This window comes from Amphibalanus amphitrite, unplaced genomic scaffold, assembly GCF_019059575.1.
Source record: "Amphibalanus amphitrite isolate SeventyFive unplaced genomic scaffold, NRLGWU_Aamphi_draft 000139F_arrow, whole genome shotgun sequence".
Lineage (NCBI taxonomy): Eukaryota > Metazoa > Arthropoda > Thecostraca > Balanomorpha > Balanidae > Amphibalanus > Amphibalanus amphitrite.
This window is the reverse complement of record NW_024881634.1, coordinates 922,757-949,411: the sequence shown is the minus strand read 5'-3', so window position 1 is coordinate 949,411 and position 26,655 is coordinate 922,757. Positions and strand designations below refer to the sequence as shown.

The following is a 26,655-nucleotide window of genomic DNA, read 5'->3' as shown; positions in this document are numbered from 1 at the left end:
ATCCCTCAAACACCGATTGGCTCGCCATAGCGGACGAATGTCCGCAGTCTTATTTCACGGCACATCTCACTGCAGTCTCGCTGGCTGTTATACAAAAGTACACAAAAATAGCGGCACACCCACAGATCGGCAGCACATCTCAGAAAACATCCGTAAAACACCAAAAGCGGCACAACAAGCAGTTATCTACAGGCCGACTCGTGTAAAAGGAGTCGGCGGCGGCGGCGGGATCTCTCGGGGACAGAGGCCGACGGACTGAGCGAACGGAGCCAGCGTTCAGCTGACTAGACAACAGGCTCGTGACAAAAGTCCAACAAGCGTGCCGCATACCCTTTGGACTGAGACCTAAAGTGACAGTGCATCGATCACGAGAGCTAAATGTCATTCAATATAAGCTGTTTGGATAGTGATTATGTGTCGCCGTCCCTTTAAGCACATAGCGGGAGAAAAGCAGACAGACATAAATACAAACAGGTAAAGCTGCAGCCGCACCTAGCGGTCGAAAATTATGCACACAGGCGCGTAAATCACCCAGAGAAGCGTAGCGTCACTGCCCTGTAGTCTCCCTTCTCCAGCCCTTCCCTCATTTCAACACACCATGCCAACATGAGGCGCACACATGACAGTTGACACCATAGAAAGGACGGTCACACTTGACACACCTGACACCACACCACGGCAGATGACACCGGACTGAAATCTGGTGACACCGGAGACACCTGACACGCCGTGCGCGCTCGTTAGTGTCACACTGACACCTCTCGTTGCCACAGACAGCCGCCGGTGACTCTAGGGCGGGCGAATACTCCCAAAGGAGTTACACTTGTTACGGCTGGCAGCCGAGTAGCAACCACCAAACGCCCGTCGATGTCACCGCCAGGGCATCCAGCCAGGGTCACTGGACCTCGGTCAAATCCTTCCAGCCCAGTTAGCTGTCAGGGTACGTACCGTCGGCTCAGTGTCGGCCGTCAAAGATCGTCAGAGACCGCCACAGGCCGGCAAAGCCCGTCACGAGCCGTCACAAGCTGTCACAGGCCGCCTCAGGCCGTCAAAAGCCGTTACAGGCCACGATAGGCAGCCAAAGCCTGTTACACTGTTGCAAACTGTCACAAACTTCCAAAAGCCGCCACCGTTTGTCCGAGCCGTTCAGACAGCACGCAGAGGTCTCTCGCACCCACCGTCCGTCAGCCCTCCGGCCAGATCCGCAGTCCTCTTGCGGAGCGAGCCACCCCCACATCCTGCCTGAGGCGCACCCATGTCCGTCACGTGACCACCGGTAGAGGGAGGGTCCATTGAGTCTGTGCCGGAAGCACAGGCTGAGTGTGTGGTCACATGTCCATTAGCGGCGGTGGGTGAAGAGGTCACGTGGGAGTTTTCCACCATCAGTCCGGTGTCGTGGACGATTGGAGTGGTGAGTTTAGCCGTGGAGGAGACTGTCTTTGCAGGCGGAGGCAGCACTCGTGGTAGAAGGAAGATCATGGCAGCGCAGAGCAGGTGCACAGAGAAATAGTGCTCGCTGAAACAGATCGGGAGGGAAACACGTCAGCTCGAAACCAAGCCATCGATGATGAGCTATTGCGCACTACCAGACCATGCGTGCAAGTAGTTTCACTGTTTCAAGGCCGCATTAAAAATTAGCATTAAAAGTGTGGCATTAAAAATGTGTGAGGCTTCCACTAACGAATTTATTACATTGATAAAAGACGGTAAACATCAAGGATATATGAAGTCAAGTGCAAACTCGCAACGACGTGTGGGCCCTTGCCTGTAGAATCACTAAACGTTATTATGTAAGCCTCAAGCGACGTCTGTTCCCTTCACTTATAAACACGCAGTAACGCTAAGTCCCCTCACCTGTAGACGCGCATTGAGGTGGAGATGTCCAGCAGCACAAACGGCACCTGCAGGTAGGCGATACAGATGCGGGTGGCCGCCCAGCCGGCCAGATCGTACAGCCGACGGGTGAACGCAGAGGACTGCATGCGCGGCCGCAGGCACCGGCGACTCTGTCAGAGAGAAGGGGGAGTGTCAGAGGTGCGGGGCTCGTTCGTTCAGATGTCTAAGGGCAAGCCACTGAAGGTATCGTTCTTTCATCTAAGCTGTCAAAGCCATCAAACAGTGCAGTGCAGTTCAATTCAATCGAATTCAATCGAAATTCAATCGAAAGGAAATATTGCCTTATCAAAGAAAACGTGTATACGAAGCAGAGTGCCAAAGATATACAAATAAGACGAAAGCATAAAATGCCTACGAATAAAATCGCAGGCGTGCAATCCAAACGCAGGCAACTGCACACTCTCCACATCGCGGCTTCCCTCACAAAGTAGTGTCAAACAGTTCGGCCTTCATCCACCGAAGTCGCCACGGTCGCTGTCCTTACCGCTCGGCTGGCCTCGGTGCAGAGCGCGCCCACGCCGAACGTCACAAAGTAGCAGGGGTCGAGTCCGTGCCAGAGGGCACTGAGCGCGTACACTGCTACCGTGCGGTGCCGGGCGGCCCGTTCATACGCTACGAGACGGAGCCACTGGCCGGTGCCCACGTTCCAGCCCTGGAGCACCTCGCGGAAACTGCCGCCCATCTGCGGAGAACGGGAGGGAGGGTTAGATGGGGCGATGGGAGACGACACAGCAGCCACAGGGGTACCACTGCTACCCATCTGTAGGAAGGGAAAGGAAGAGAGTAGCTAAGGGTAACCGAGAGGGGGCACCACAGAACAATTCCCACGCAACGGAAAAGGGAGGGGATGTCAAACCAATCATCGTTACCCGCCAGTAACGATACTAGCGGCGAATTAAGCCATAACGGGTGACATATATCGCAAATCTGTAGCTGATGGACAAGCAGAGATAAACTGCAGGCAGGATTGTGAATACCACATATTTGTGTAGGGTTTAATAACAGTGCGATATGAATTGCAGAGCACACTGTGCAATCATCGGCTGACAGCAGATTAACGCTTCGGTGAGAAGGGCATCACTTACCGAGCGTGAAGTGAGAGGAAAATACAATATTAACTAATGCAAGCAACTTTCACTCAATGATTATCATATCGAGCATCATAATAAGCGACCGGCCCACTGGGCACAACTTTCACAGGTGTCCACATGCGTAAAAGCTCGTGGTGACCCAAATATAAAAACCGGCCCTCGGGTGTTCGGTGAGAAAAAGTCGATGTAGTGACAAAAAGCCGACAAACCGGAACCACCGGAAAGGCAGCGTTACCACCGGAGACCACACGTAACTGGTATAACTTCGAGGAGCGTGTCCAAGGCGTTAGGCGTTTCTCCCCGGTGAATCTTTCTTATGTCATCATTGAAAATCTAGGAACGCAAGGAACGAACGGAATCGAACTTTAGGTTAGTCAGATCTACAAAACCGTTCAACATTTTCCAGTAACTATGTACAGTCTGACCTTTCAGTACTGTCTGACCTCCCAGCTCAGTCTCACCCTCCCATAGTCTCACCCTCCCATAGTCTGGCCATTATGCGACAGTCTGACCTTCACACGACCCATGACCCCTTTCTAGTCCCCAGCATAGCCTGGCCACACTGCCCGGTCGGCCGGTTGGGCAGCCAGCGCCATTCAGCGCTGCTCTAAATCCTCAGATGTACGACCAACCATTGATCACGGTCGCCTTGCCGGTGAAGCGGAACAATGAGGAAACGATTCGCCCCAGGAAAGAGGGGAGTCACACCAGCTGAGAGCGAGCTTACCTCGTTAATGAGATGCCACCATTGATCGTAGTCAAAGGTGACAAAAGGGTATTGGCTCAAAGGCCCGGCTCAAAGATCTAGGATAGAGTATACCAACTGCAGTCGAAACCGGGTCCGTGCCGAACACAGAATAATCAGCTGTGGATCCACTGGCCTGGCTAGGAATCTAGGAATCTAGGCTTGGATCTAAGTAAAATGTCTGGCATGAGCTCTACAGTCTACAGACACAACTTTTCCCGCCAGTCAAGAACAGCAGTTTAAGAGAACCGTGGCAGCATGAGCTCCTGGCCCTGAATGACAGGATGAAGCGGCAAAATGAAACGGGTCCTCATACACTATCCTCTCAGAGCGGATCCTCACCTCGACCTGCCACAGATGGACGTTGGAGACGGCGTCCCAGCGCTGTCGGCCGTCCTCCCCCAGGCCACTGTAGCCCAGTCCGGAGGCGTTACACACGGCGCCGGCTAGACACCAGGCGGCGTAGTACTTCATGCGGCCCATCAGACCGGACAGGTACATGTAGCCCCACTGACGCCACCACGACCACCCGTAGTAGGCCTCCTCTGACGGACGGAGGGGGTGGGAGGAGTGGGGTATCAGCAAGGGATAGATTTAGCAAGTGCAGGTCGAGCGACACTTAAGACCGATAATGAAGAATTCTGCTCGGTAAACCGGCTGATGATTTTAAATGAAAACTCACAAAAATCGGTCGAATGTCCATTAAAAGTTGCACAATTGAATAAGTATGTCAGTTTACCCAAATCGAATCAGACTCGTCTATAGCACTATTTCCTTCTTACCCACGAGTGCTCAATCGGTTCCCCATCACCTATCATCCGCAGTCCACCCCTTGTGCGGCTGTCGACCGGCAGACCGACCGGTGCGGTACTTACCTCTGAAGAAGGCGTGCGGCACCTTGGGCACCAGGATCACCACGCACCAGGCGGTGACGGTGACGACTCCCAGCTGACGGAGCACCGCCCGCCACGGTGACGGTCGCACCAGGTTGCCATTACCGTCAGAGCCAGTCTGTCCGCACAGGGGTGAGGGGAGGTATAAGTCGAGTCAACGGCAGATCAAAAGGGATCGGTGGTGAGGTCAGAGGTAAACAAGTAGATGTACATAATGATGTCAGGAAAGACCAAAGTTCCGGTCAATTGCAATGCAACAGATACCGACACCGATCAGCGTGATCCAGCCCTTAAGGCTGAAACAGACTCTTTCCGCGTTCAGGAACTCGCATGCGAGAGCCTATTCAAATACATTGTAATTCTTCTCGCATCAATCGCTTGCGGGAGGTGCGTGCGATTGACGCGGGCGTGCTTCCATGTATTTGAATAGGCTCTCGCATGCGATTTCCTGACTGCGGAAAGAGTCTGTTTCAGGCTTTAGTTATACACGAATCTAGTCTGTCTTGAAAAGTATCGGCCAGCGGAGCTACGCAATAAGCATCTATATAGGGTTGAAATCATGGGGCACGCGGCTGGTTGGTAAAAACATCCAAGAAAGTCGGCGGTAAGTGAGCTGACATAACAAACCCGACCTAGTTATTCTCCGCCTGGCCACCATCCAGTCCGACCTAAGTTCCCCGACCAGTCCAACCAGTACACGAACCACGCGTCACCAGTTCTCCAGCCGGTCTAACCAGCAGCGGGTGGCCACGCGCCGGCAGTGACCGAGTCAGAGCCGTACCGCCCAGTCCCCCCCCCCCCGCCACCCTACCGACGGAGACCGCCCCGACCGCTCCCAGGCAGGCACGGTAGGTATTTCATCAACTCCACATAGCGTCTCACTGCGCCCCGGGTGCCTGGGCTCCTTCGATCAATACTGCTCAGTTTCCGGTAATTTGTTTTCCGGGCTGGGTCGGACGGCAAACTCCCGCGGGATTGAGTGAGCTCGGTAAGGGAATTTAATTCCTCTCTATGGGATAAAGAAAGTCTGTTGTAGTGCAGTCTCGCCAGACATCTATCAGAGACAAAGAGGACCTCACCTTGTCAACAGGTGCTCCCGGCGGCGACGGAGACACTCCCGTCTCGATGAAGTGTTTGTAGTGGCGGAAGTCGACCATCGGACCCACCAGCACTGTCTGGAAGTTGAAGGCGTAGCCGGCAAACTCCAGCAGGCCAGGCACCCGACTGAAAAGGGGATCGGAAGAGAGGTGATGATAAGTGAGGAGCAGGGGCATCTATGTACGAAAGGGGCGGCGAGGAAAAGGGGTAAAATTAATCGGAAACTGACGTTTACACATAAAATATGGCACGGACGTCGTCTAATTTCTACGTTTATTTTAAATTTCATAAATATTGTCAGTGATTCTGGATACCATTTGGCAGACACACATACACCAAACCAACCTAACTGCCAGCCGCCTGATGTCAGGGTTGTTGGTCTGGAGATCTCCGGTGTCGGAGGCGGCGCCGTCGTGAATGTTGAAGGCCAGGAGGGTCACCTTCATAGTCAGCACCATCACCGGTCCTGCCGAGGGGAGGAAAATGATGTCAGCTCAATACCCCGCAGAGAAAAGCGCATCGGCCCTGGATCACATCATCACTAACATCTCATCATCTCGCGCTGACGTCCTCACAACACCTATCAGTGACCACCAGCCGATAGCAGTCAGCGCACCTATCGGCCGACTCCGGAAGCAGCCGACGGAGCGCACCACTCGGAACTGGGGCCGAACAGACTGGGACGCTGTCTGCTTAGACCTGCTGCTGGCTGACTGGTCCAACTTCGACAGCAACGAGGACGTCAACAGCATGGTCGACATCTTCATGCAGATATGGTGGACAGTCATTGACCGTCACTGTCCGGCGCGCACCCGACGCGGCCGACGCAGAGGCTGTCCGTGGATAACCGACAACCACGAGCTGCGACAGGCCATGCTGGAGCGTGACGAGGCGTACCAGGCGTGGCTGGACCTACACACTCCCGAGTCCCGCGAGGACTACTGCCGCCTGCGGAACTCCGTCAAGGCTCAGCTGGCTCAGGCGCGCAGGGAGTTCCTGGGGCGCCAGCTGCTGGCCTCTGACCGCAAGGAGTTCTGGTCCAGCCTCAGGAGGTTCTACCTGGCGCCCTCCGCTTCAGCACACTCGACTTCAGACAAGAGTGCAGTCGAGCAGCGGACCCGCGCTGACCGATTCAACGAGTTCTTCGCGTCGGTGGGCTCTCGCATCGCGGCCGACTTGAATGATGACGTCACTGCGGGCCTAGCCCCGCGGCCGCCTATAGTAGTCTCAGCGGCGTTCCGGCTCCAGCCTGCGACCCTACCGGAGCTGGCGCGAGCTGTGAGGCGGATGAACTCGTCTGGGGCGGTGGGGCTGGACGGGGTGCCACTCGGTGCGGTGAAGCGCTGTTTTGATGTGATTGGCCCCCACCTGCTGCGACTTGTGAATGTGTCCCTAACCAAAGGTGTTTTCCCTGAGGCGTGGAAAACTGCCGAGGTGGTGCCGATCCTTAAGCCACGCGGTGATGTACACGAACCATCTAGCCACAGACCGATATCACTTTTATCTCACTTGTCAAAACTTGTTGAAAAGGTTGTGTGTGACCAACTGTCGCGGTACCTATCGGACCACAACATTTTATTTTACAACCAGTACGCCTACCGATCATGTCACAGCACGGAGGACGCCGTGCTCGACGCTGTCGAATGGATCAGCCAGAACTCAGAGCGGGGAGAGGTCTCCTCAGTCACGGCAGCTGACCTCAGCAAGGCCTTCGACAGCGTCGACCACGGCGTCCTCCTGCGCAAGCTGGAGTGGTACGGGATCGACCCGACCTGGTTTGGTAGTTATCTTGGCGGCCGGGGGCAGCTGGTCAGGGGCGGCAGAACAGTCCTGCCGGTCCCCTGCGGGGTTCCGCAGGGATCCATAGCCGGGCCGATCCTCTTCAGCCTGCTAACGAACGACCTGCACTGCCATCTACCGGACTGTCGGGTGATCGCATATGCTGACGATGCCCAGCTGCTCGATCACTCGCGTCCTGACCCTCAAAATTTAGCATCACTAAAACAACGTGTCGAAAACTCCTTGGATGTCATGAAACACTGGTTTAGCTCAAATTCTCTTAAAATGAACCCTCAAAAGACCGACTTCATTCTCATCGGAACCCGTCAGACTCTCAGCAAGATCGAAAACTTTCATATCTGCATAGCTGAGTCAGTCTTAAAACCGTCACCAACCATCAAATTGTTGGGGGTGACTGTCGACTCGTGTTTGGCCTGGGACGCCAACATCAGTCACATCGTCAGGAGGTGCAATGCCCTCCTCATATCCCTCTCCAAGTTCCGCCACCATTTTGACCAGGAAACGCTAAAGTTACTCATTGAGACCCACGTGTTCCCTCACATTCTGTACTGCATTTCGGTGTGGGGCGGAACCACAAAAAATCAACTCACTCGGATCCAAAAACTCATCAACTTCAGTGCTCGGATCGTGACAGGCGTGCGGCGTCGGGAGAGGATCGGGCCGGCTCTGGCATCCCTGGGCTGGCCCAGAGTGGAGCGGCTGGTGTGGGAGAGGGACCTACTGAAGGTGTGGAAGGCGCTCCACATACCAGCTTACCCTCTCTCCATCCGCCGCATGTTTGTGTCCCGCTCTGAGGTGTCTGGCCGGGTCACACGCTCTGTAGAAGCTGGCGCCCTGGAGCTGCAGAAGTGTAGGCTCTCTTCCACACAGAGAACGTTTAGTTACCGCGCTGCTGCCGCGTGGAACCGGCTGCCGCCGGCCGTCAGGGAGCAGCCCACGCTGACCGCGTTTCGCCGCGCAGTGGCGGCCAGCGAAGCCTGAGGTCTTGGGGTGCTGTGTTTTATTCCGGTTTTAGTGCAATTAGTTGTCTTATTTTATCTGCCAGTGCCTATTGCCTTCTTGCATTTTACTGTATTGTGCATGACGCTGAATCCTGAAAAACCATGTTATATGGATGGATTTTAGATCAATACATACATACATACATACAGTCGGCCGACATTTAGAGAGATCCGATGCTGGGTGACAATTGCACTACCGGGGAATGCGCCCTAGTACGGCAACAACAGCAACAACACTGCCCAGTAGAGATATGCCAAACTATATTTATTACGAGCGAGCGAGCGCAGCGAGCGAAGCGAGTCTTTTCAATATAACGGAAAAAAATCTCAGCATGAGCGGCCCGGCCCGGCCCGGCCCGGTCCGGCCTGTAACGCTTTTGAGAGGCTTATATCTCAGCAACCGCTGGACCGATTGGCCTGCGGTCTTTTTTGCTGGGTAGCCCCATCCCTTCTACCCCGTAATTGACTACTTTTGATACACCTCAGTGACCGTCGTGGCACGTGCCACGTGAAAAGTCAAGGGTGTTTAAGATGCTTTGCAAAAGTAGTGATTTTGAGACGCTCATATCTCAGCAGCCGCTTGGGCGATTGACTTGCGGTAATTTTTGTAGGGTAGCAGCATCCCTTCTACCAAAAATAGGATACTCTCGATGCATGTGGGTCATCCCCCAGTGCACGTGCAAAATACAACAATAAGAGGTGCAGTGGCGCGGGAACCGGGGGGGGGGGGGCTAGCGGGGGCTGAGCCCCTCCAACTTTTCGGCTGGGGGGGGGGGGGCTTGTAATGTATTTGAGCCCCCCCCCCCGCTGGAGGAATCGAAATCGGAAATCTACCAACATAATTTCATAGATTCATACATAGGCGCGGGAACCGGGGGAGGGGGCAGAGGGGAAAGCTTGCCCCCACAACTCTGGGGCCGTGGGGGCGGTGCCCAACAACTTTTCATGAGGCCAGGAACCGTTGGGGCAGCTTGTCATCCCCAAATTAGGGGTTGTGGGTCACAAAGGAAGAAAGCATGTAAGTGAAAAATCCACCTCTTTCACTGGCTCGGCAACTCATTGGCAGATTAAAACTTTTATTCCAGGTTGCCAAACCGGCAGTTTCTTCACTCAGCTGAGACGGAATACCTCACTTTTTTTGCAAATATTTTCGTTTTTTTTTTTCGTTGAAAAGGCCAAGGTCTGAAAAATAAGTGGCCTAAAACCGGTGAGAAAACTAGATTTGGGGGTACCCTAGGTTGATCTCTATTATGGTTGAGGCCCCCCCCCCCCCAGTCTTGAAGAAGTTCCCGCGCCACTGAAGAGGTGTCAAATTTGTTCCCATTTTAATAACTCGATCATTACTGGGGCGATTTCGCTGAAACTTGGCATACAGGTAGGCACCCACCAGGCAATGCATTCCCATGTGTTGCGGTTAAGGTGCTTCTGCACGTGCGCACGTGCAGGGGGTGCTTCCAGATCTCAAGAACGGCTGGGCCGATTGCGCTCAAATTTGGTACACGGTTGGGGACCAGTTAGTAGGGTGCCGTGCAAAAGTCGGTTTGGACCCCGTTTGCACGTGCGCACGTGCAGAATGCCGCTTCCAGATCTCAGGAACGGCTGGGCCGATTGCGTTCAAATTTGGTACCGTAAGGTGGGGCTATTTGAGACAGTGGGGCTATTTGAGACAGCATTTAGAATTGTTATAAAATAAAAACTCTTTGAAATTTATGCTTAATTTTTGCTCAGGCGATTTAGGTACTGCTCGATTCCACACCTTCCTGAGCAAAAATATCACATAAAAATCAAACGCTCTTCATTTTATAGCGATTTTAAATACTGTCTCAAATAGCCCCACTGTCTCAAATAGCCCCACTTTACGGTACACCGCTAGCGACCGGTTAAAAGGGTGCTTTGCGCAAGCCCGTTGGAAGTACCCTCTCGCCCTTCCGCGCGTGCAGGGCTCACTATCTCGCTCGCTCGTTCTTCGCCCAAAAGGCGTTTTACTGGTGTTATTTATTCCAGACTATATTTAGCCGGATAACAACTAACAAGACAGCACGAAAAAAGGAATATATGCGGAAACCACTACCGACCGATAACCGAGCCAAACCAGCGCTGAGAGCGGGATTACAGGGAGCTCGGAGCTTAACACAAGACGATAGGAGCTTAGCACAGGACGATAGGAGCTTAGCACAGGACGATAGGAGCTTAGTACAGGACGATAACAGACAGCTGGACTGAAAGTCCTCCACACATGACCATCGCTGAGAGCTGTGTGTCGCGTGGTGGCCCCGCCTCAGCAACAGGTGGTGGACCCGCTGCTGAGGGCCCACGCCCGTTGGCCGTCGAATAAGACTCACACAGCCGCGAAAAAAGGACCCATCACCTGGTGGCTGGTCGTCACTCAGGACCCGCCCCTGACCGCACCGTTGTGTCGGCTTACCGGAGACGTCGATGTAGGGGTTTCGTCGACCGAGTCGCCCGTAGTGGATGATGGTCAGGTAGATCATGGCGAACAGCAGACATAACCTGAAACAAACGGAGGGCGTTAAGTTCTTCGAGTGGGTCTCACAATATTCAAGCCGATTAGTTTAACCAATTTTGGCACACGCTTTCAACTTTGGCAGAATGCGCTACGTGCCGGCGTCACGAAGGGCGATTTGCCGAAGCTTAAATCGGAAATAAAACATTAGTCGATCCAATGGCATTAGGCAGGTACTTCTTGTTACACTTGCTCATCATTTTATGACTGAAAATAAAACGACTAAAGCGGACCTAAGCCACCCTTTTGTAATCAAGCCGAGAATAATCCTCGGCTGTGTACCCTACAGCTTACGGGGATCCATCTCTGTATCCACCCAGCACTCTGCTTTGTAGCCAGTGCCTTCCAACCGAGTGACGCATTCATGGTAACAGCGCGCATACTGCAGATACGGGCTCAATGGTGCATTAGCTGGGCACACACGCGTGGGCGTTTAGTTCCGGCCTAGTCGAGCGGCCCCGCTCGGCCTATCGCCGCCCCCCCCCCCCCCACCGCCAGATCGGCGCTCGGCAAACGTTGGCACCGATGTCGGTTAAACTCTCCCCCCCCCCTTCCCCCCATACAGGAACGTCGGCTGGTCTGGAGTAGGGAGGGTCGGCAGAGTCGGTGGGGCGATCCGACACAGGGCTGAGAAAGACGGTGAATTTCGGATGGCAGCAGGGCGAGGGGGCGAATTTTGAGCGTCACCTTTAGACGGTATGCGAGGCGAATTTGGGAGAGCTGATTGAGATTAGGTAGATATAGCTGCTCGGTAATGGATAGTGGAGGAACACATGAATCAGGTCAAGAGTCAGAACAGGTCAAATCAAGATCAACAATACGAGAAGCGGATTGTTTTGTAATGTGCAGACCGTTCCTGTTCTGGAGATCGAAGCGTAAATGTTGCAACGGTCCTTTGCGCGTTTGCTTGCTCAACAAGGGCACGAGTGTTTGAAATGATAGCAGCCTTGGGATATCGATAGATGACAGCTGATAGCAATGATACCAAGCAGAAAATTCGCTACTGTTACCGTATGAACGAGATTGAACACGTGCAATGCGGATCAATCAGCAGTTGTGAGTTACTCATTCCAATCCTATCTCGTGAAATATATAAAATAAAATACAACTAGTGTATGTGGTTCAGGCGGTCCCTTTCCCATGTAGCCAACTGCTCAGACGAGCCGACCGAACACTCACGTCAGTTTCGGCCAGGATTCCGGCATCCTAATGCCGCTGGGGTTACTGAGCCCTGGGGTCACTGAGCCCATGGGGTCACTGAGCCCTGATGTAAGCCGCTAACTCTGGATTTCGAGGAAAGACTCGTTCGGATTTTTCAGCACCGTTGCGTTTATCTCTTCCAGAAGACGAGACCACTTGGGTCGAGGTAAAGCAAGTGACTGCGAAAGATACTGAGACGTATGAAATAAGGGCTAGGGAAACGATATGAGAAGTGACCTACGGATACGAATTGGGAGTGTGACTGGGTCATGGACTGCCATGGTTAACATTACTGGACACCGTTGACCGTATACTGCTGGTAGTGTTACTGCAAGCAGTGGTATACCCACCCAACTGGCCGCGGTAGCTACTCCCCGGCCCGTAGATGGCCCAGGCCGCCGTCCAACATTCCGCGTCCGGCGTCCCAGTGCTCTGAGACGTCGGAACAGCTGGCCAGACCACTTCCGGCCCTCAAAAGCCAAACACACCCGGGACTTTCCTCATTCGTAGTAGCACGTTATACACATCGCAAATACACGGTGCTTCGGACCGCGTGCATGCCAGTCCACACCAGGCCCCGGGCATGCCAGAGCAGGAGCACTGACAGTCACTATAAACCGAGCTTCTGAATCAGCGGCGCCGTGGCCCGATTCAGCAGAGGGCATTGGGCCGAGTCAGTCAATTCAATGACGACAGCTTTACCCGAATTACTGCGCATCAGCACAGGACATTGAAAGTTTCGATTCAGCACTCATGGCGCACGTGCCTTTATATAAAGTAACACTAGTGCAAAACCTCGATATTTCTTAGACACTAGGTAGACAATGGATGGCGATTTGTTACATCACACCGGAGTGATGTTTTAACATAGCAAACATCCCGAGTCAGCGTTTGTTGTGAAATTTCGGCTATAACTGCGCCCCGGTGTATCTTAGCGTACCCCGGGAATAACTGCGCCTCACAATGTTTGTTATCATTCTCCCGTCATAACTGCGACTCTAGTTTACATCCGCTGCACTTCAATTTGATTTCATCAAGTACGGTAAAAATGGCGCCATTCAATCTTCAACTATCGCCCCGTGGACCAGTCACGGCCAAAACAGGCGTCATTACGTCACTGCATTCCGGCCAGTCGGTTGTTTATATAACGCCCAGGGTGGGTGTGTACATTCTGTATAATGCATCCGCATTGGAAGATCGATTGCACGGTTAGGTAATGTGCATAGCCGTCCTTGCGCCAGAAACCATACTTGGCTCCGAGAAACGACTGCCATAACGGAGGAACTCTGGGCTACCGGCACTCGCTCAGGAAATATCAATTCCATTGGAGGAATGCCTGAATTTTCCTTAATTGATACTGGTATGTTTCTCGGAGTCGCTATGAGGTACGTATAACTGGACAATTGAAAACATGGTGGTGCAGGGTCAGCTAAGACCAAGGTTGCACAGTCGAGTCGGCCAGCGGGCCATGAAGACGTGAATCTTACTGATGGAGCTGACATGAGGTCAGTCGCGATCAGCTGCCGAGATAGACGAGACGGCATCGTTCACAGTAGGTCCCATTCGAATCCCTCGAGATCCCCATTCCCCATGAAAGGATATATTGAGCAGTAAGCACCTGCTGACGGCTGAGCCGTGAAGGGTCATTAGACGAGCTCACATCATCCACAGTCAACGTCATCAGCTGATGTCGCTACGACCCACAGTATCAACTGACGTCCTTCGTTCAACTCACACATAGGCTGACGCTGCCACTCAGATCACATCCCACTCCATCAGCTAACCTCACATCACATTCACATCACATCAGCTGACGTCAATGTATCTCACCTGTGAACGTATTTGGCGGGCGCCAGCCGAATGACGCTGTACGTCACTACGGCCTGAGTGATGACGTGTACCGTGTCCCTGCAAAAGAGAACAGCACTGGCTCAGCAGCGACCCTGGTATAGGCAGGACCTCAGCAGCGGCACCCGTAGGCGGGGAGGGGAGCGGAGGGGAGGGGAGGGGGACCGGTCCGGCCGATAGAGGAGTGACCTCACCGCCGCGGCGCCGCGGCGCCGCGCAGTGCCGGCTAGAGGACAGGTGGGTGAAACGAGTTTGGGTGAGGCGGGACTGACGTCATGTGATTGGTATTAAACGGCGTGACGTCACCTTGTGAGGACTGCACTGTGCAGTGCGCACTGAAATATATAAATATTTATTTTATTTATTTTGGCTCTACGGACCTAGCCAAGCAGCAAAGCTTTGGCCGTCGTTAGAGCACCGTAAAGGCAACACTTTTGTATTAATTTACAGCAATTGCATTGGGCAAATGAATTATTGTCGTGTACAGAATAGCGATTAACTATGATCGAACGATAATGCTTCCACATAGTCGATTTCACAACATGGACCACAAACGATTGTTGAATGCCTATTACGATCGTCGATAGGGACGGAACGAGGGAAGGGGAAGAGATTCAAGGCTCAACACTGCCGGGCGCGGGTGATGTCAACCGTGACAGCTCGTGAATCTCGTGACGAGTTCGTGTTATGGCGAGAACTCGTGATTCTCGTGACCACTAGCCACGTGGGCCCGTTCACGAGGCGCCACACCGCCCACGCGTGGACCGGGGGATATGGTGCAGGCGGTCAGAATCGGAGCGGATGGTGATGTGACGCGAGGGCATTGATGAGTAACGACTAACCAAAACGTCACGGGAAAGTGAGTAACTTGTGACGGAAACGCCACGGGAGGGTGAGTAATTTGGATCCAGCCGTTAGAGCACTTCATGGGCCGGATAAATCCGTTATCCACGGATAAATCCGCGGACCGGATAGGATTGGATTCTAAATTTGTTAAAAAAGAACGGATATGGGCGGGCCGGATTTGGGAATTGAAGGTTGAACCCGGATGAAAACGGATCAAAATTTTAACATTCAACATTGAAGTTAAAAATTAACCTAATGTGTTAAGCGGCAGCAGAGGTTTGATTAAATGGTCTGTGAGATGTATGGCTGTCTGGTCCCTTAGATTGAATTTGTTAGTCCAGTTTTGGGTGAAACCAGTTATTGGTGAAACGGATTATTACGGATATTTTTTGGAAGTTTGGCTGCAATACGGGCCATGGGTGGGCCGGATTCTGATATTCAAAGAAAGGCGGATAATGGGCGGATCTGGATATGACTTGCCGGATATGGGCCGGGCCGGATCCTAAAAAGCCTATCCGTGAAGTGCTCTACCAGCCGTCATGGATCAGTAAGTAACCCGTGATCGAATTGTAACAGGAGCAGCTGATAGTTTGTGTTGGAAATGTCACATAATTAGAAAATGAGTCTGACAGCAGCCGCGGTCTAGTTTTCACCTAGCAAACACGGCCGTGTTACGGACGGTGAGTGAAGAAGACAGCCCGATTGAATGCATCTACCATACATTCTGCATGTGGAGCTATACACACATTTTCGCAAATGTATGCATCTGCTGATTAGGTGTATGCATTTGGCATGTGTGTATCGATTTGTGTATGAGTATCGCATCGATCTGCACCTTCGAACAGCTGTCCCTACCCCGACCTGCGTGCACCTGAGGCGATTTATCTGTGTCCTCACCTGCCATAGCAGAAGAGTAGGATCCCGAGGCCGGTGGCGGCGGCAGCCAGGTGCCGTGGTGCCGGCCCGACCCGACCTGGCCGCAGCTGAAGACGGAACAGGGTCGCCACAGCCAGGCCAGCCAGCTGGCCAAGCAGAAAGTTCACCTGGGGGCGGACAGGTCACGGAAGGTCAGAACGCAGGGGTCAAGAGATATTATCAGGGCCGGGTCACGTCAGTCGTTGACAGCAAACGTGAGGTAACCCCACCATCACCGTTAATTGTATTTTGCTCAGCAGCCCAGAAGACAACACATTAGGCAACAAAAGATCATATTTATCGATCACGCACGACTGCACATATGCGGCAGGCTTAGCCACCAATGAATAAAGTCGTACTCGTATTCACTACCAGTATAACGCCTTTTGGGGCGACTAACGGAGCGAGCGAGAGGGTGGGCCTTGCACGTGCGAAATTTCGAGGGGGTACCTCCAACTGACTTGTGCACGGCACCTTACTAGCCGGTCTCTAGCGATGTGCCAAATTTGAGCACATTCGGCCCAGCCGTTCTCGAGATCTGGAAGCGGCACCCTGCACGTGCGCACGTGCAAAATGGGTCCCAATGGCAACTTAGCGGCCCCCCGGCTAAGAGGCGTTGGGCGAGGGCAGACAGATGCCGGAGAGAGCGAGGGAGAGGGAGGGAGGGTGGGAGGGAGAGAGATAAGCGGAGCGGGCGGGCTGGGGCGGGAGGCACGAGGGGAGCGCGGGATATAGGACAGTCAGAGACGAGCCAGCGAAGGGGACGGACCATCGGTCATGGTCTCAACAATTTTTTGGCTTCTCTCGTTGTGTGACACTCGGAGTGACAGAGAGGCTATGAATAGTGACGGCGAAAGAGGGAGTGGTGGCATGGTACTCAGAAGGGCGGTGCCTTGCGATTCAGCGCAGCGCAGGAGCTGGGAGGCAGAGAACCAACCGCCTGTGACGACTCATGACGCGAGGTTTGTCAGTAGATGCCACTGACTACAGGTAAGCGAAGGGCCGAGTTCGCTGTTGTGTAACTGGCCGGGTGCCGCGACAGCTTGATGGGCGCAGTAACCTGCGCTCTCGAGAGCAGGGATGCTTTTGTGGGCAGACCGCGAAGGCACCACTTTCCAGCTCTTGGGAGCTTACTGTCATGGCTGTCAGCTGTCGATGTATAATCAGCGGGTAAACAGAATTCGCGCGACTTGCGTTATTGCGGAGTCACGCGCTGTCTAATCTGGATGGTGTTGTCCGACATCTCGTGCTACAAATCGAATAGGCTGGCAATATTGGCTTGGGAGAGACGGTCGTGGACGTTTTTTTTTTTTTCGTTGCTTCGTCAAGAGCTTTTGGACGCTTGAAGCGCGCCACCGCGGCAGCTGTGGTCGTGGGAGCGCTCCGTGAGGACCCAGACTGTGGGTTAGCGCTTGCCTTCTGTTCTGTTCTTGTCTCCTGTTGTCACAGTTCGGTGACTGGTTGCCAGCGCGACTGCCGACTGCGGCGGGGGAGCGGGACGGGGTCAGACGTCCCTGTGCATATGGAGTGTGGCAGCGGCTGAGGGGCCTGCTGGTTGGTCTTTGAAGCCTTTGGGGGCTGGTGGGTGCGGTGCGGTACCCTTGGGGGCGAACGCGGTCAGTGACTTGGTGACCTCGGGTGACATTTTCAGGGCTGATATCAGGTTGGCCCGTGACCACCTGCACCCTGGTATCGCTGCGCGCTGCAACGGTGCAGCGGCGCTTAACCCCTGCGCTCCGGCTGAGCGAGCGGAGCCGGGTGGGTGACATCGAAGCACGCCGCACGCAGCCAGATCTAGGCGCCGGGCCAGGGCCCTGTTTACGGCCGCTGCCAGCGTGCGCTATCACACGTGCTAATTGGGTTTCCATGACATCCGTACATCCGTATCTCCAACCCTGCCAAAATGTCGTCACATGTGTGACTTCAGCTCGCAAAATGCGATAGCAGCGTGGTAGCAGCATCGAGTGAAATACCGCTCAAAAACGGGAATGGCCCTCCCTTTGTCCGCGCGGTCCACGGGCCCGCCGGCGCCGCGGCGCGGCGGACCGGGCAGCGGAGACCCAATAAAGTAAACAGCCCGGCCTTATCGGTCACGGTGTCGTATGGCGGCGCCCGGCCGCATGGCTCACAGCTGGGGCATGGGTGACTGTCCGCTGGAGTCATGGGACGGGCAGTGGGACAGGGCCAAGGAGAAAGGAACATGGTGTTTGAGGGAGAGTCGAGGGGGCAGTGACCCTTCCGGAACGGGGTGATCGTGGTGGTCCCAGATGATGTCTTATTGAGTTTTTACAGACCTAAAGCGCGCGCAGCGGCGCGCCGTCGGTTCGCAGGCACACCACGGATACCTATCGGCTGTCGCTGTTCCGGACCACGCGGGCTCTGACGTGCCCGCGTCTTTGCGTGGCTTGACCGCCTTTGCCGGGCGAGGAGCAGCCGCGTGAGCGGTCGAGGGTCAGTTTGACCGAGTGGTGCGGGTCGCTGGTTGTTGGCAGAATGCAATGCGACGCCGCGGACCGATTAGTGGTGTCATCTGGGATTGGACCTTCGGAATTCCGTTTGTCTAATGTTCATTTCGGGAGATGGTTGAACGAAGGTTACACTGGCTTGGACAGCTTGAACAATCACTTGCTCGGGGGACGAGAAACGCTATTTCTTCTATCCCTGCTTCCTGGTTGATAAGAACGAGCTTAGACAAGCTTCGGCAGGGTGCGCTGAAGGAGCAGAGCGCCGGTGGCGACCGGGCAAGCGCCGCGGGATGACCGGGGGGGGGGGGAGGGTGGCAGACCGCTACGGGCGCCACTATCGCGGGTCTGACGGGCGGCCGTGGGAGCTCTTGGGAGTTTCCTGCCCTTGAAGGCGACAGTAGCTGTCCTAGCTCTCGAGCTTATTGCCCTTGGGGGCGAGCTTGCTGCCCCTTGGGGGCGAAGGTAGCTGTTACAGCCCTTGGGAGTTAATTGTCTTTGGGGCGACGATGGCTGTACAAGCTCTTGAGGAGCTTATTGCCCTTGGGGGCGACTGAGGCTGCACGGGCTCTTGGGAGCTTATTGCCCGTGGGGGGCGACGATGGCTGTACAAGCTCTTGGGGAGCTTATTGCCCTTGGGGGCGACTGTGGCTGCACGGGCTCTTGGGAGCTTTGCCCTTGGGGGCGACGATGGTTGTACGAGCTCTTGGGAGCTTATTGCCCTTGGGGGCGACGACGGCCGTACAAGCTCCTGGGAGCTTATTGTCCTTGGGGGCGACTGAGGCTGTACGAGCTCTCGGGAGCTTTGCTCGTGGGGGCGACTGAGGCTGCACGGGCTCTTGGGAGCTTTGCCCTGGGGGCGACGATGGTTGTACGAGCTCTTGGGAGCTTCTTCCTCTTGGGGGCGAGCTTGCTGCCCTTGGAAGCGACGGTAGCCGTACGAGCTCTTGGGAGCTTATTGCCCTTGGGGGCGACGATGGCTGTACAAGCTCTTGGGAGCTTATTGCCCTTGGGGGCGACTTGGGAGCTTATTGCCCTTGGGGGCGATTTGGGAGCTTATTGCTCTTGGGGCGAGCTTGCTGCCCTTGGGGGCGACGGTAGCCGTCCGAGCTCTTGGGAGCTTATTGCCCTTGGGGGCGACGATGGCTGTACAAGCTCCTGGGAGCTTATTGCCTTTGGGGGCGACTGAGGCTGTACGTGTACAAGCTCTTGGGAGCTTTGCCCTTGAGGCGACGATGGTTGTACAAGCTCTTGGGAGCTTATTGCCCTTGGGGGGACGGTTACCGTACAAGCCTTTGGGTGCTTAATGCCCTTGGGGGCGACGAGCTTGCTGCCCTGGGGGGCGACGGTAGCCGTACGAGCTCTTGGGAGCTTATTGCCCTTGGGGGCGACGATGGCTGTACAAGCTCTTGGGAGCTTGTTGCCCTTGGGGGCAACTGAGGCTACACAAGCTCTTGGGAGCTTTGCCCTTGGGGGCGACGATGGTTGTACAAGCTCTTGGGAGCTTATTGCCCTTGGGGGCGACGGTAACCGTACGAGCCTTCGGGTGCTTATTGCCCTTGGGGGCGACGATGGCTGTACGAGCTCTCGGGAGCTTATTTTTCCTTGGAGGCGGGCTTTCTGCCCTTGAGGCGACAGTAGCTGTACGAGCTCTTGGGAGCTTATTGCCCTTGGGGTGACGATGGCTGCACGAGCGCTTGGGAGCTCATCGCCCCTGGGGGCGAGCTTGCTGCCCCTGGGGTGACGGTAGCTTGGAAGGTTCTTGCCCTTGGGGGCGACGTTGGCTGTACGGGCTGTTAGGAGCTTTTTGCTCTTAGGGGCGAGCTTGCTGCCCTCGAAGGCGACAGTAGCCGTATGAGCTCTTAGGAGCTCACTGCCCTTGGGGGCGACGATGGATGACTGTATGAGCTCTTGGAAGCTTATTGCCCTTGGGGGCGAGCTTGATGCCTGCCCTCGAAGGCTTCAGCACACGTCCGAGCTCTTGAAGCTTGCCTTTGAGGGCGACGACGGCCGTTCGAGCTCTTGGGAGCTTATTGCCCTGGGAGCGAGCTTGCTGCCCTTGGGGGCGACGGTCGCTGTACGAGCTCATGTGAGCTTTGCCCTTGGGGTGACGATGGCCGCGCAAGCTTTTGGGAACTTTGGCCTTGGGGCGACGATGGCTGTACGAGCTCTTGGGAGCTTATTGCCCTTGGGGGAGAGCTTTCTGCCCTTATGGGCGACGGTGGCTGTACGTGTTCTTGGTAGCTTAGCGCTTGCTGCCCTTGGGGGCGACGGTAGCCCTATTGCCCTTGGGGGCGACTGAGGCGGTACGAGCTCTTGGGAGCTTATTGCACCTAGTGGCGACGACGGCTGTATGAGCTCTTGGGAGCTTATTGCCCTTGGGGCGAGCTTGCTCCCCTTTGGGGCGACGGTAGCTGTACGAGCTTTTGGGAGCTTATTGCCCTTGGGGCGACCGAAGCTGTACGAGCTCTTGGGAGCTTTGCCTGTGGGACCGACGGCAGCCCTACGAGCTTGGAAGCTTATTGCCCTTAGGCGCAGCTACTGGGTGCGGCACTGTCGGGAGCCCCCTGGCGCTCGCCGGACGCCGCCGCGCCTGACCCTCAAGGAGCGACACCCAAGGCCGTACTTGGTAGCCGGGAGCGGCCCGGTTCTCTTCCCAGATCTGTGTGCTTTTCGCCTTGGGCGGGAGTAAGAGGTCCGGTTATCTTACCCGATGTTTGCTGTTCGCCCTGTTCTCTCTGCCCGCCGCGTGTCCGCGCCCGCTGCGCCGCAACCGCCCGGCGCGGGGAGGGGCACGCGATATGGGCCGAAGGTCCACCGCGCGGCCAACGCGCGGGTCCCGGTCTAATTACTGGATTGGAGGATGCGCCGCGGGGCGGCGTCCACCCAGCTGCGCGCCCCCCATCCCTGGTGGGGGAGGGGGAGGGCGCGGTGACAGGGCGGGCGCTTGGCCGGCTCGAGTGGCGCGGCGGCACACACAGGGGCGCTCGCCACCCCCCTCCCTCGTCACTCGCAGGGGGGGGGGGTAGGCGCGAACGGCTCGGCCATCTGCGGGCAGTGTGCGACGGTTCGCACGTGTCGCGGCGGTGCGGGGACCGGCACTGGATCGACGAGGAGGGCGTAACGCGCTGCCTTTTTCGGCGGGCTGCGTGCCAGCATTCTTTCGTTTCACAACCGGGCCGCGGGCCGCGGCGGGTGTGAGCTCCGGATGCGTGGACGCGCCAGAGCGACCCGTCCGACTATCTGTATCTGCCGGCGACCTATACGGTCATCTGACCGGTGCGGGCGTTGGGGCTGTGCAAGCTCTGGAGAGCTTATTGCCCTTGGGGGCAGACCGCGTGGGTGCTACTGTCGGGAGCCTGGGGGAGAATGACGGGGGCTTTCGAGCTCTTGGAAGATCATAGTTGACGGTGCGAGGGCAGGCTGCGTGTGCGCTACTGTCCAGAGCTCTTGGGAGCATGACGGGTGGCCGTGCGAGCTCTTGGGAGATCATAGTTGGCGGTGCGAGCTCTTGGGAGCTTATAGCCCTTGGGGGCACACCGTTAGTGACTCTACTGTCGAGAGCTCTGGGGGCATGTCAGGTGGCTGTGCGAGCTTTGGGTGCTCTTGCCCTGGGACATACCGTTTTGGGCGCTGAAGTTGAGAGCTCCTGGGAGCCTGACGAAGGGAGCTGCGCGAGCTATTGGGTACTACTGCCCTTGGTGCAGACCGCCAAGGCCACTGTTGTCGAGAGTTCTTGGGAGCCTGACCGGTGGCCGGGCGAGCTATTTGGAGCTTCTTGCCCTGGGGGCTAGCAGCTACGATAGTTTTCTGTCGCGACCTCCAGGAAGCATGACGGGTTACTGTGCGAGCTCTCGGGAGCTCACTGCCCTTGGGGGCAGACCGCTATGGGTGCTACTGTAGAGAGCTATTGGGAGCCTGAAGGATGGCTGCGCGAGCTCGCAAGAGCTTCTTGCCCTTGGGGGCAGACCGCTATGGGTGCCAATGTCTAGAGCTCGTTGGAGCCGGACGGGTGGCTGCGCAAACTCTTCAGAGCTATTGCTCTTGGGGGCAGACCGCATAGGCGCTACTGTTGGAAGCTTTAGGAGCACAAGCGACTGCTCGAGCCGGCGGGAGCCTATTGTCCTTGGGAGCAGACGGATACGGGTGTTATTGTCGCGAGCTCTAGTGGGAGCCGACGGATGGCCGTGCGAGCTCTTGGGAGCTTATTGCCCTCGGGGGAAGCCTCTATGGGGTTCGTGTCGAGAGCTCCTGGGAGCTTACAGTTGGCTGTGCGAGCTCTTAGGAGCCTCTTGCCGTTGGGGGCAGACCGCTAAGAGTGTTCACAGCGGGAGCTCTATTGAGCATGACGGGTAACCGTGCGAGCTCTCGGGAGCTTATTGCTCTAAGGTTGCTGACGAGAGCTCTTGGGAGCTTACAGTTGGCTATGCGAGCTCCGAGCTCTTGAGAGCATCTTGCCCTGGGGGCAGACCGCTACGTATGTTTCATGCCACGAGCCCTAGGGAGCGCAAGAGAGCATCACGGATGGCTGCGATTTGCGAGAGCTCTTAGGAGCTTAAAGTTGGCTAAACAAGCTCTCGGGAGCTTTCTGCCTTTAAGGACAGGCCGCTTCGGGTGTTTTCCCCTCCGCGAGCTCTAGGGAACATGACGGGTGGCCGTGGCAGCTCTCGGGAGCTCTCCACTTGACTGCGCGAGCTCTTGGGAGCTTAATGCCCTCGGGGCAGACCGCTACGGGCGTTTCCTGGCGCGGCTCAAGGGAGTATGATAGGTGGCCGTGGGGGCTCAATTGGGAACTTGCAGTTGGCTGGTTAAGCTTTTGGGAGTTCCTTGTCCCGGGGGCAGACTGCTACGGGGGTTTTCCCGTCGCGAGCTCAAGGGAGCATGGCGAGTGGCTGTGCGCTCTTGGGAGCTTACAGTGGGCTGGACCAGCTCTCGGGTTCCTGCCCTTGGGGGCAGACCGCTCCGGATGGTTCCGGTCCCGATCTCTAGGGAACACTACGAGTGGCTGTGGAAGCTCTTAGGAGCTTACAATTAGCTACGTGGCCTATTGCGTGGTCGCTCCGTTTGGCGGGGTTTGGCGGGTGGTTCCAGGAGCAGGAACTGCCACCAGTGGGCGATCGGCCTTTACTCAGCCAACAGAGTGTCTAGATCACGGAGGCGTCAGGCATGAGCACAATGGCAACTTAGCGGCCCCCCGGCTAAGAGGCGTTGGGCGAGGGCAGACAGATGCCGGAGAGAGCGAGGGAGAGGGAGGGAGGGTGGGAGGGAGAGAGATAAGCGGAGCGGGCGGGCTGGGGCGGGAGGCACGAGGGGAGCGCGGGATATAGGACAGTCAGAGACGAGCCAGCGAAGGGGACGGACCATCGGTCATGGTCTGAACAATTTTTTTTTTGTTCTTCTTTGTTTTTTTTCCTGTCGTGACCCCACTGTGGCGGGTGGTTCCAGGAGCAGGAACTGCCACCAGTGGGCGATCGGCCTTTACTCAGCCAACAGAGTGTCTAGATCACGGAGGCGTCAGGCATGAGCCCAACTGACTTGTGCACGGCACCCTACTAACTGGTCCCAAACCGTGTACGAAATTTGAGCGTCATCGGTCCAGCTATTCTCGAGATCTGGAAACGACCCCTGCACGTGCGCACGTGCAGCAGCACCCCAACTCTGGCACATGGATATGCAGTGCCTAGTGGGTGCCTACCTACATGCCAACTTTCAGCGCAATCGGCCAAGTAGTTACCGAGATATTGCAACAATTACAAAACTGACACCTCTTCGTTTTGCACGTGGCACGTGCATAAGGGGTCACCCACATGCATCGGGAATAGTCCAATACTTGGTAGAAGGAATGAAGCTACCCTACAAAAATTACCGCGTGTAAATCGGTCAAGTGGTTGCTGAGATATAAGCCTCGCAAAAGCGTCCGCACGGCCGGCCGGCCGGCCGGCCGGCCGCTCATACTCAGAAATTTCCGTTAATCTAAGGAAAGACTACGCTCGCTTCGCTCGCTCCGTAATAAAGTCGTATTCATATTAGGCACATCAAGCAATCAATCAATTAAACGAAACATCGATGCGATGGTAGAAACTAAAAAGGTCATATAACTTTGCCCTTCACTGATAGCTGAAGGTTTCCTGTTCAAGACTCTGAGCCAATACCGGAACCAATATCGATCCCACGCCAAGATAAATTCACTGGACTTCGGTCCGTCTCACGAAAAGTGAGGTCATATCAGCTACCAGTACCCCTGACCAGTACCACGAAATCGAAATAAATCCGGTTGCCATAAGATAAGTAACCTAAGCCCGATAGCAAACTTGAGAAACAATAATTCAAAGGGTGGAACATTTTTCGTAACGTTAAAAACATCTGAATACCTACGCTTCCTGTTACACAACGCATAAATATTATCACACACAAAGAAATGCGCACTCGCTCGAGGGGCTAACCTACATAACGACATGCCACCGAACACTGAGCCGGTCATTAAAAAATGAAGGCCCAATTTCAGGGAACTGAGGAATATCGGGAACGATGGCACGCCACACGAGCACCTGTTACCGTGACCGCCTCATGAAGCGTGAGACTGAGTAGTGACAGCTGGCGTACGGTTACCATCAATATACCAAATGGTACGTACAGAAAGGTTAGGTTAGGTTAGGGATAGTGGGCTGATTTAGGCAGGCTATTCGGTGCCCACATGGTGTACCGCTTATTCACACAAATTGAAATCCATGCGCAAATCATAACAGCAAATGGCTTACAGAATTCGACGAGCTATATGGCACATGGAAATTGTTTCCTTTCGATGCGATTACAAGCTTCAAATAATTTCTATTCGCGATATATCTATACATTAAACCGTAAAAATACAAATATTTACATCCTGGCTGCATAATTAGCAAAATATAATCATCTTGGTTCCTCTCGGAATCACCGATTGACGTTTATTTTCCGAGGCTTGAGTCAACTAGCCAACTAGTCAATTAGTTATCAAATCCTGAACGTCTGCAACCGGCAATGACTATTCATTCGGCAAACCGAGGTCCTACCACCACGGAAGCGAAACAAACCCCACACCACGACCGCTGGCCCGCAGACGACCTCCAGACTGAGCGATCTGAGTCGGTCGAGGGCCCGAGACCGAGGGCCCGAGTCCCGATTAGGGACACGTTTGGGGCCAAAACATGTCCCGCATCCACAACTACACATTACATGGGTATATATCTGCACATCCAGCTTGCATTGCCAGTTTTAACTACGCAGTGTGCAGTGTGCACTGCTAACTCGGTGCTGATATGTATTGTCGAACTGACCTGGTCGACGGAGAGTTCAACGCGGGTGGTCAGTCCGCTGAAGTACTGACTATAGTCAGTACTGATGTGCACATCTGGACTAAATTGACTGTATACAGTCAATACTGGCTACATACTACATACTGACTATGATACTGACCTGATCCACGGAGAGTCCGACGCGGGTGGCCAGTCCGCTGAAGTACTGACAGCCGGGGTACGTCGGCTCCACCATGGTTATCATGGTGCCGGCCGTGGGCACCTCTGTAACAGAAATACGTCGTCAGGCCACTGTGTAAACATCCGGGACAAGGCGGAAATAAATGCGGCGTGACTCAGCAACCACTTGACCGATTTACACGCGGTAATTTTTGTAGGGTAGCTTCATTCCTTCTACCAAGTATTGGACTATTCCCGATGCATGTGGGTGACCCCTTACGCACGTGCCACGTGCAAAACGAAGAGGTGTCAGTTTTGTAATTGTTGCAATATCTCGGTAACTACTTGGCCGATTGCGCTGAAAGTTGGTATGTAGGTAGGCACCCGCTAGGCAATGCATATCCATGTGCAGAGTTGGGGTGCTGCTGCACGTGCGCACGTGCAGGGGTCGTTTCTAGATCTCGAGAATGGCTGGACCGATTGCGCTCGAATTTGGCACACGGTTAGGGACCAGTTAGTAGGGTGCCGTGCACAAGTCAGTTGGGACCCATTTTGCACGTGCGCACGTGCAGGGTGCCGCTACCAGATCTCGAGAACGGCCGGGATGATTGTGCTCAAATTTGGCACATCGCTAGAGACCGGTTAGTAGGGTGCCGTGCACAAGTCAGTTGGAGGTACCCCCTCCCAATTTCGCACGTGCAAGGCCCACCCTCTCGCTCGCTCCGTTAGTCGCCCCAAAAGGCGTTATACTGGTTATAAAAGTTCGAATGCAGTTCGCACAAGACGCTAGGCTGAAGCGCAAAAAAAGCAAGGGCAGGACGCAAATGACTGACTCATTGAGCGCACCACTACGGCTGTACACGTGAATTTTGTGAATATTTTATTTGC

General features: G+C 55.0%; 1 protein-coding gene across 1 annotated transcript in view; it reads right to left on the bottom strand.

Annotated features, from left to right (window-relative positions):
- Positions 1 to 16: 16 nt before the first annotated feature.
- LOC122382409 (lysophospholipid acyltransferase 1-like) overlaps positions 17 to 26,655 on the bottom strand; it is a 29,540-nt gene continuing 2,901 nt past the window's right edge. Inside the window, exons 3-13 of the mRNA XM_043367680.1 lie at positions 25,769 to 25,872; positions 15,840 to 15,985; positions 14,079 to 14,156; positions 10,950 to 11,035; positions 6,069 to 6,189; positions 5,705 to 5,849; positions 4,608 to 4,743; positions 4,075 to 4,277; positions 2,381 to 2,578; positions 1,855 to 2,006; positions 17 to 1,516 (exon numbers count right to left, since the gene is read on the bottom strand). Of these exons, the coding sequence (XP_043223615.1) occupies positions 1,147 to 1,516; positions 1,855 to 2,006; positions 2,381 to 2,578; positions 4,075 to 4,277; positions 4,608 to 4,743; positions 5,705 to 5,849; positions 6,069 to 6,189; positions 10,950 to 11,035; positions 14,079 to 14,156; positions 15,840 to 15,985; positions 25,769 to 25,852 (1,719 nt within the window). The 5' untranslated portion in view covers positions 25,853 to 25,872 and the 3' untranslated portion in view covers positions 17 to 1,146. The remainder of the gene's footprint in view (positions 1,517 to 1,854; positions 2,007 to 2,380; positions 2,579 to 4,074; positions 4,278 to 4,607; positions 4,744 to 5,704; positions 5,850 to 6,068; positions 6,190 to 10,949; positions 11,036 to 14,078; positions 14,157 to 15,839; positions 15,986 to 25,768; positions 25,873 to 26,655) is intronic.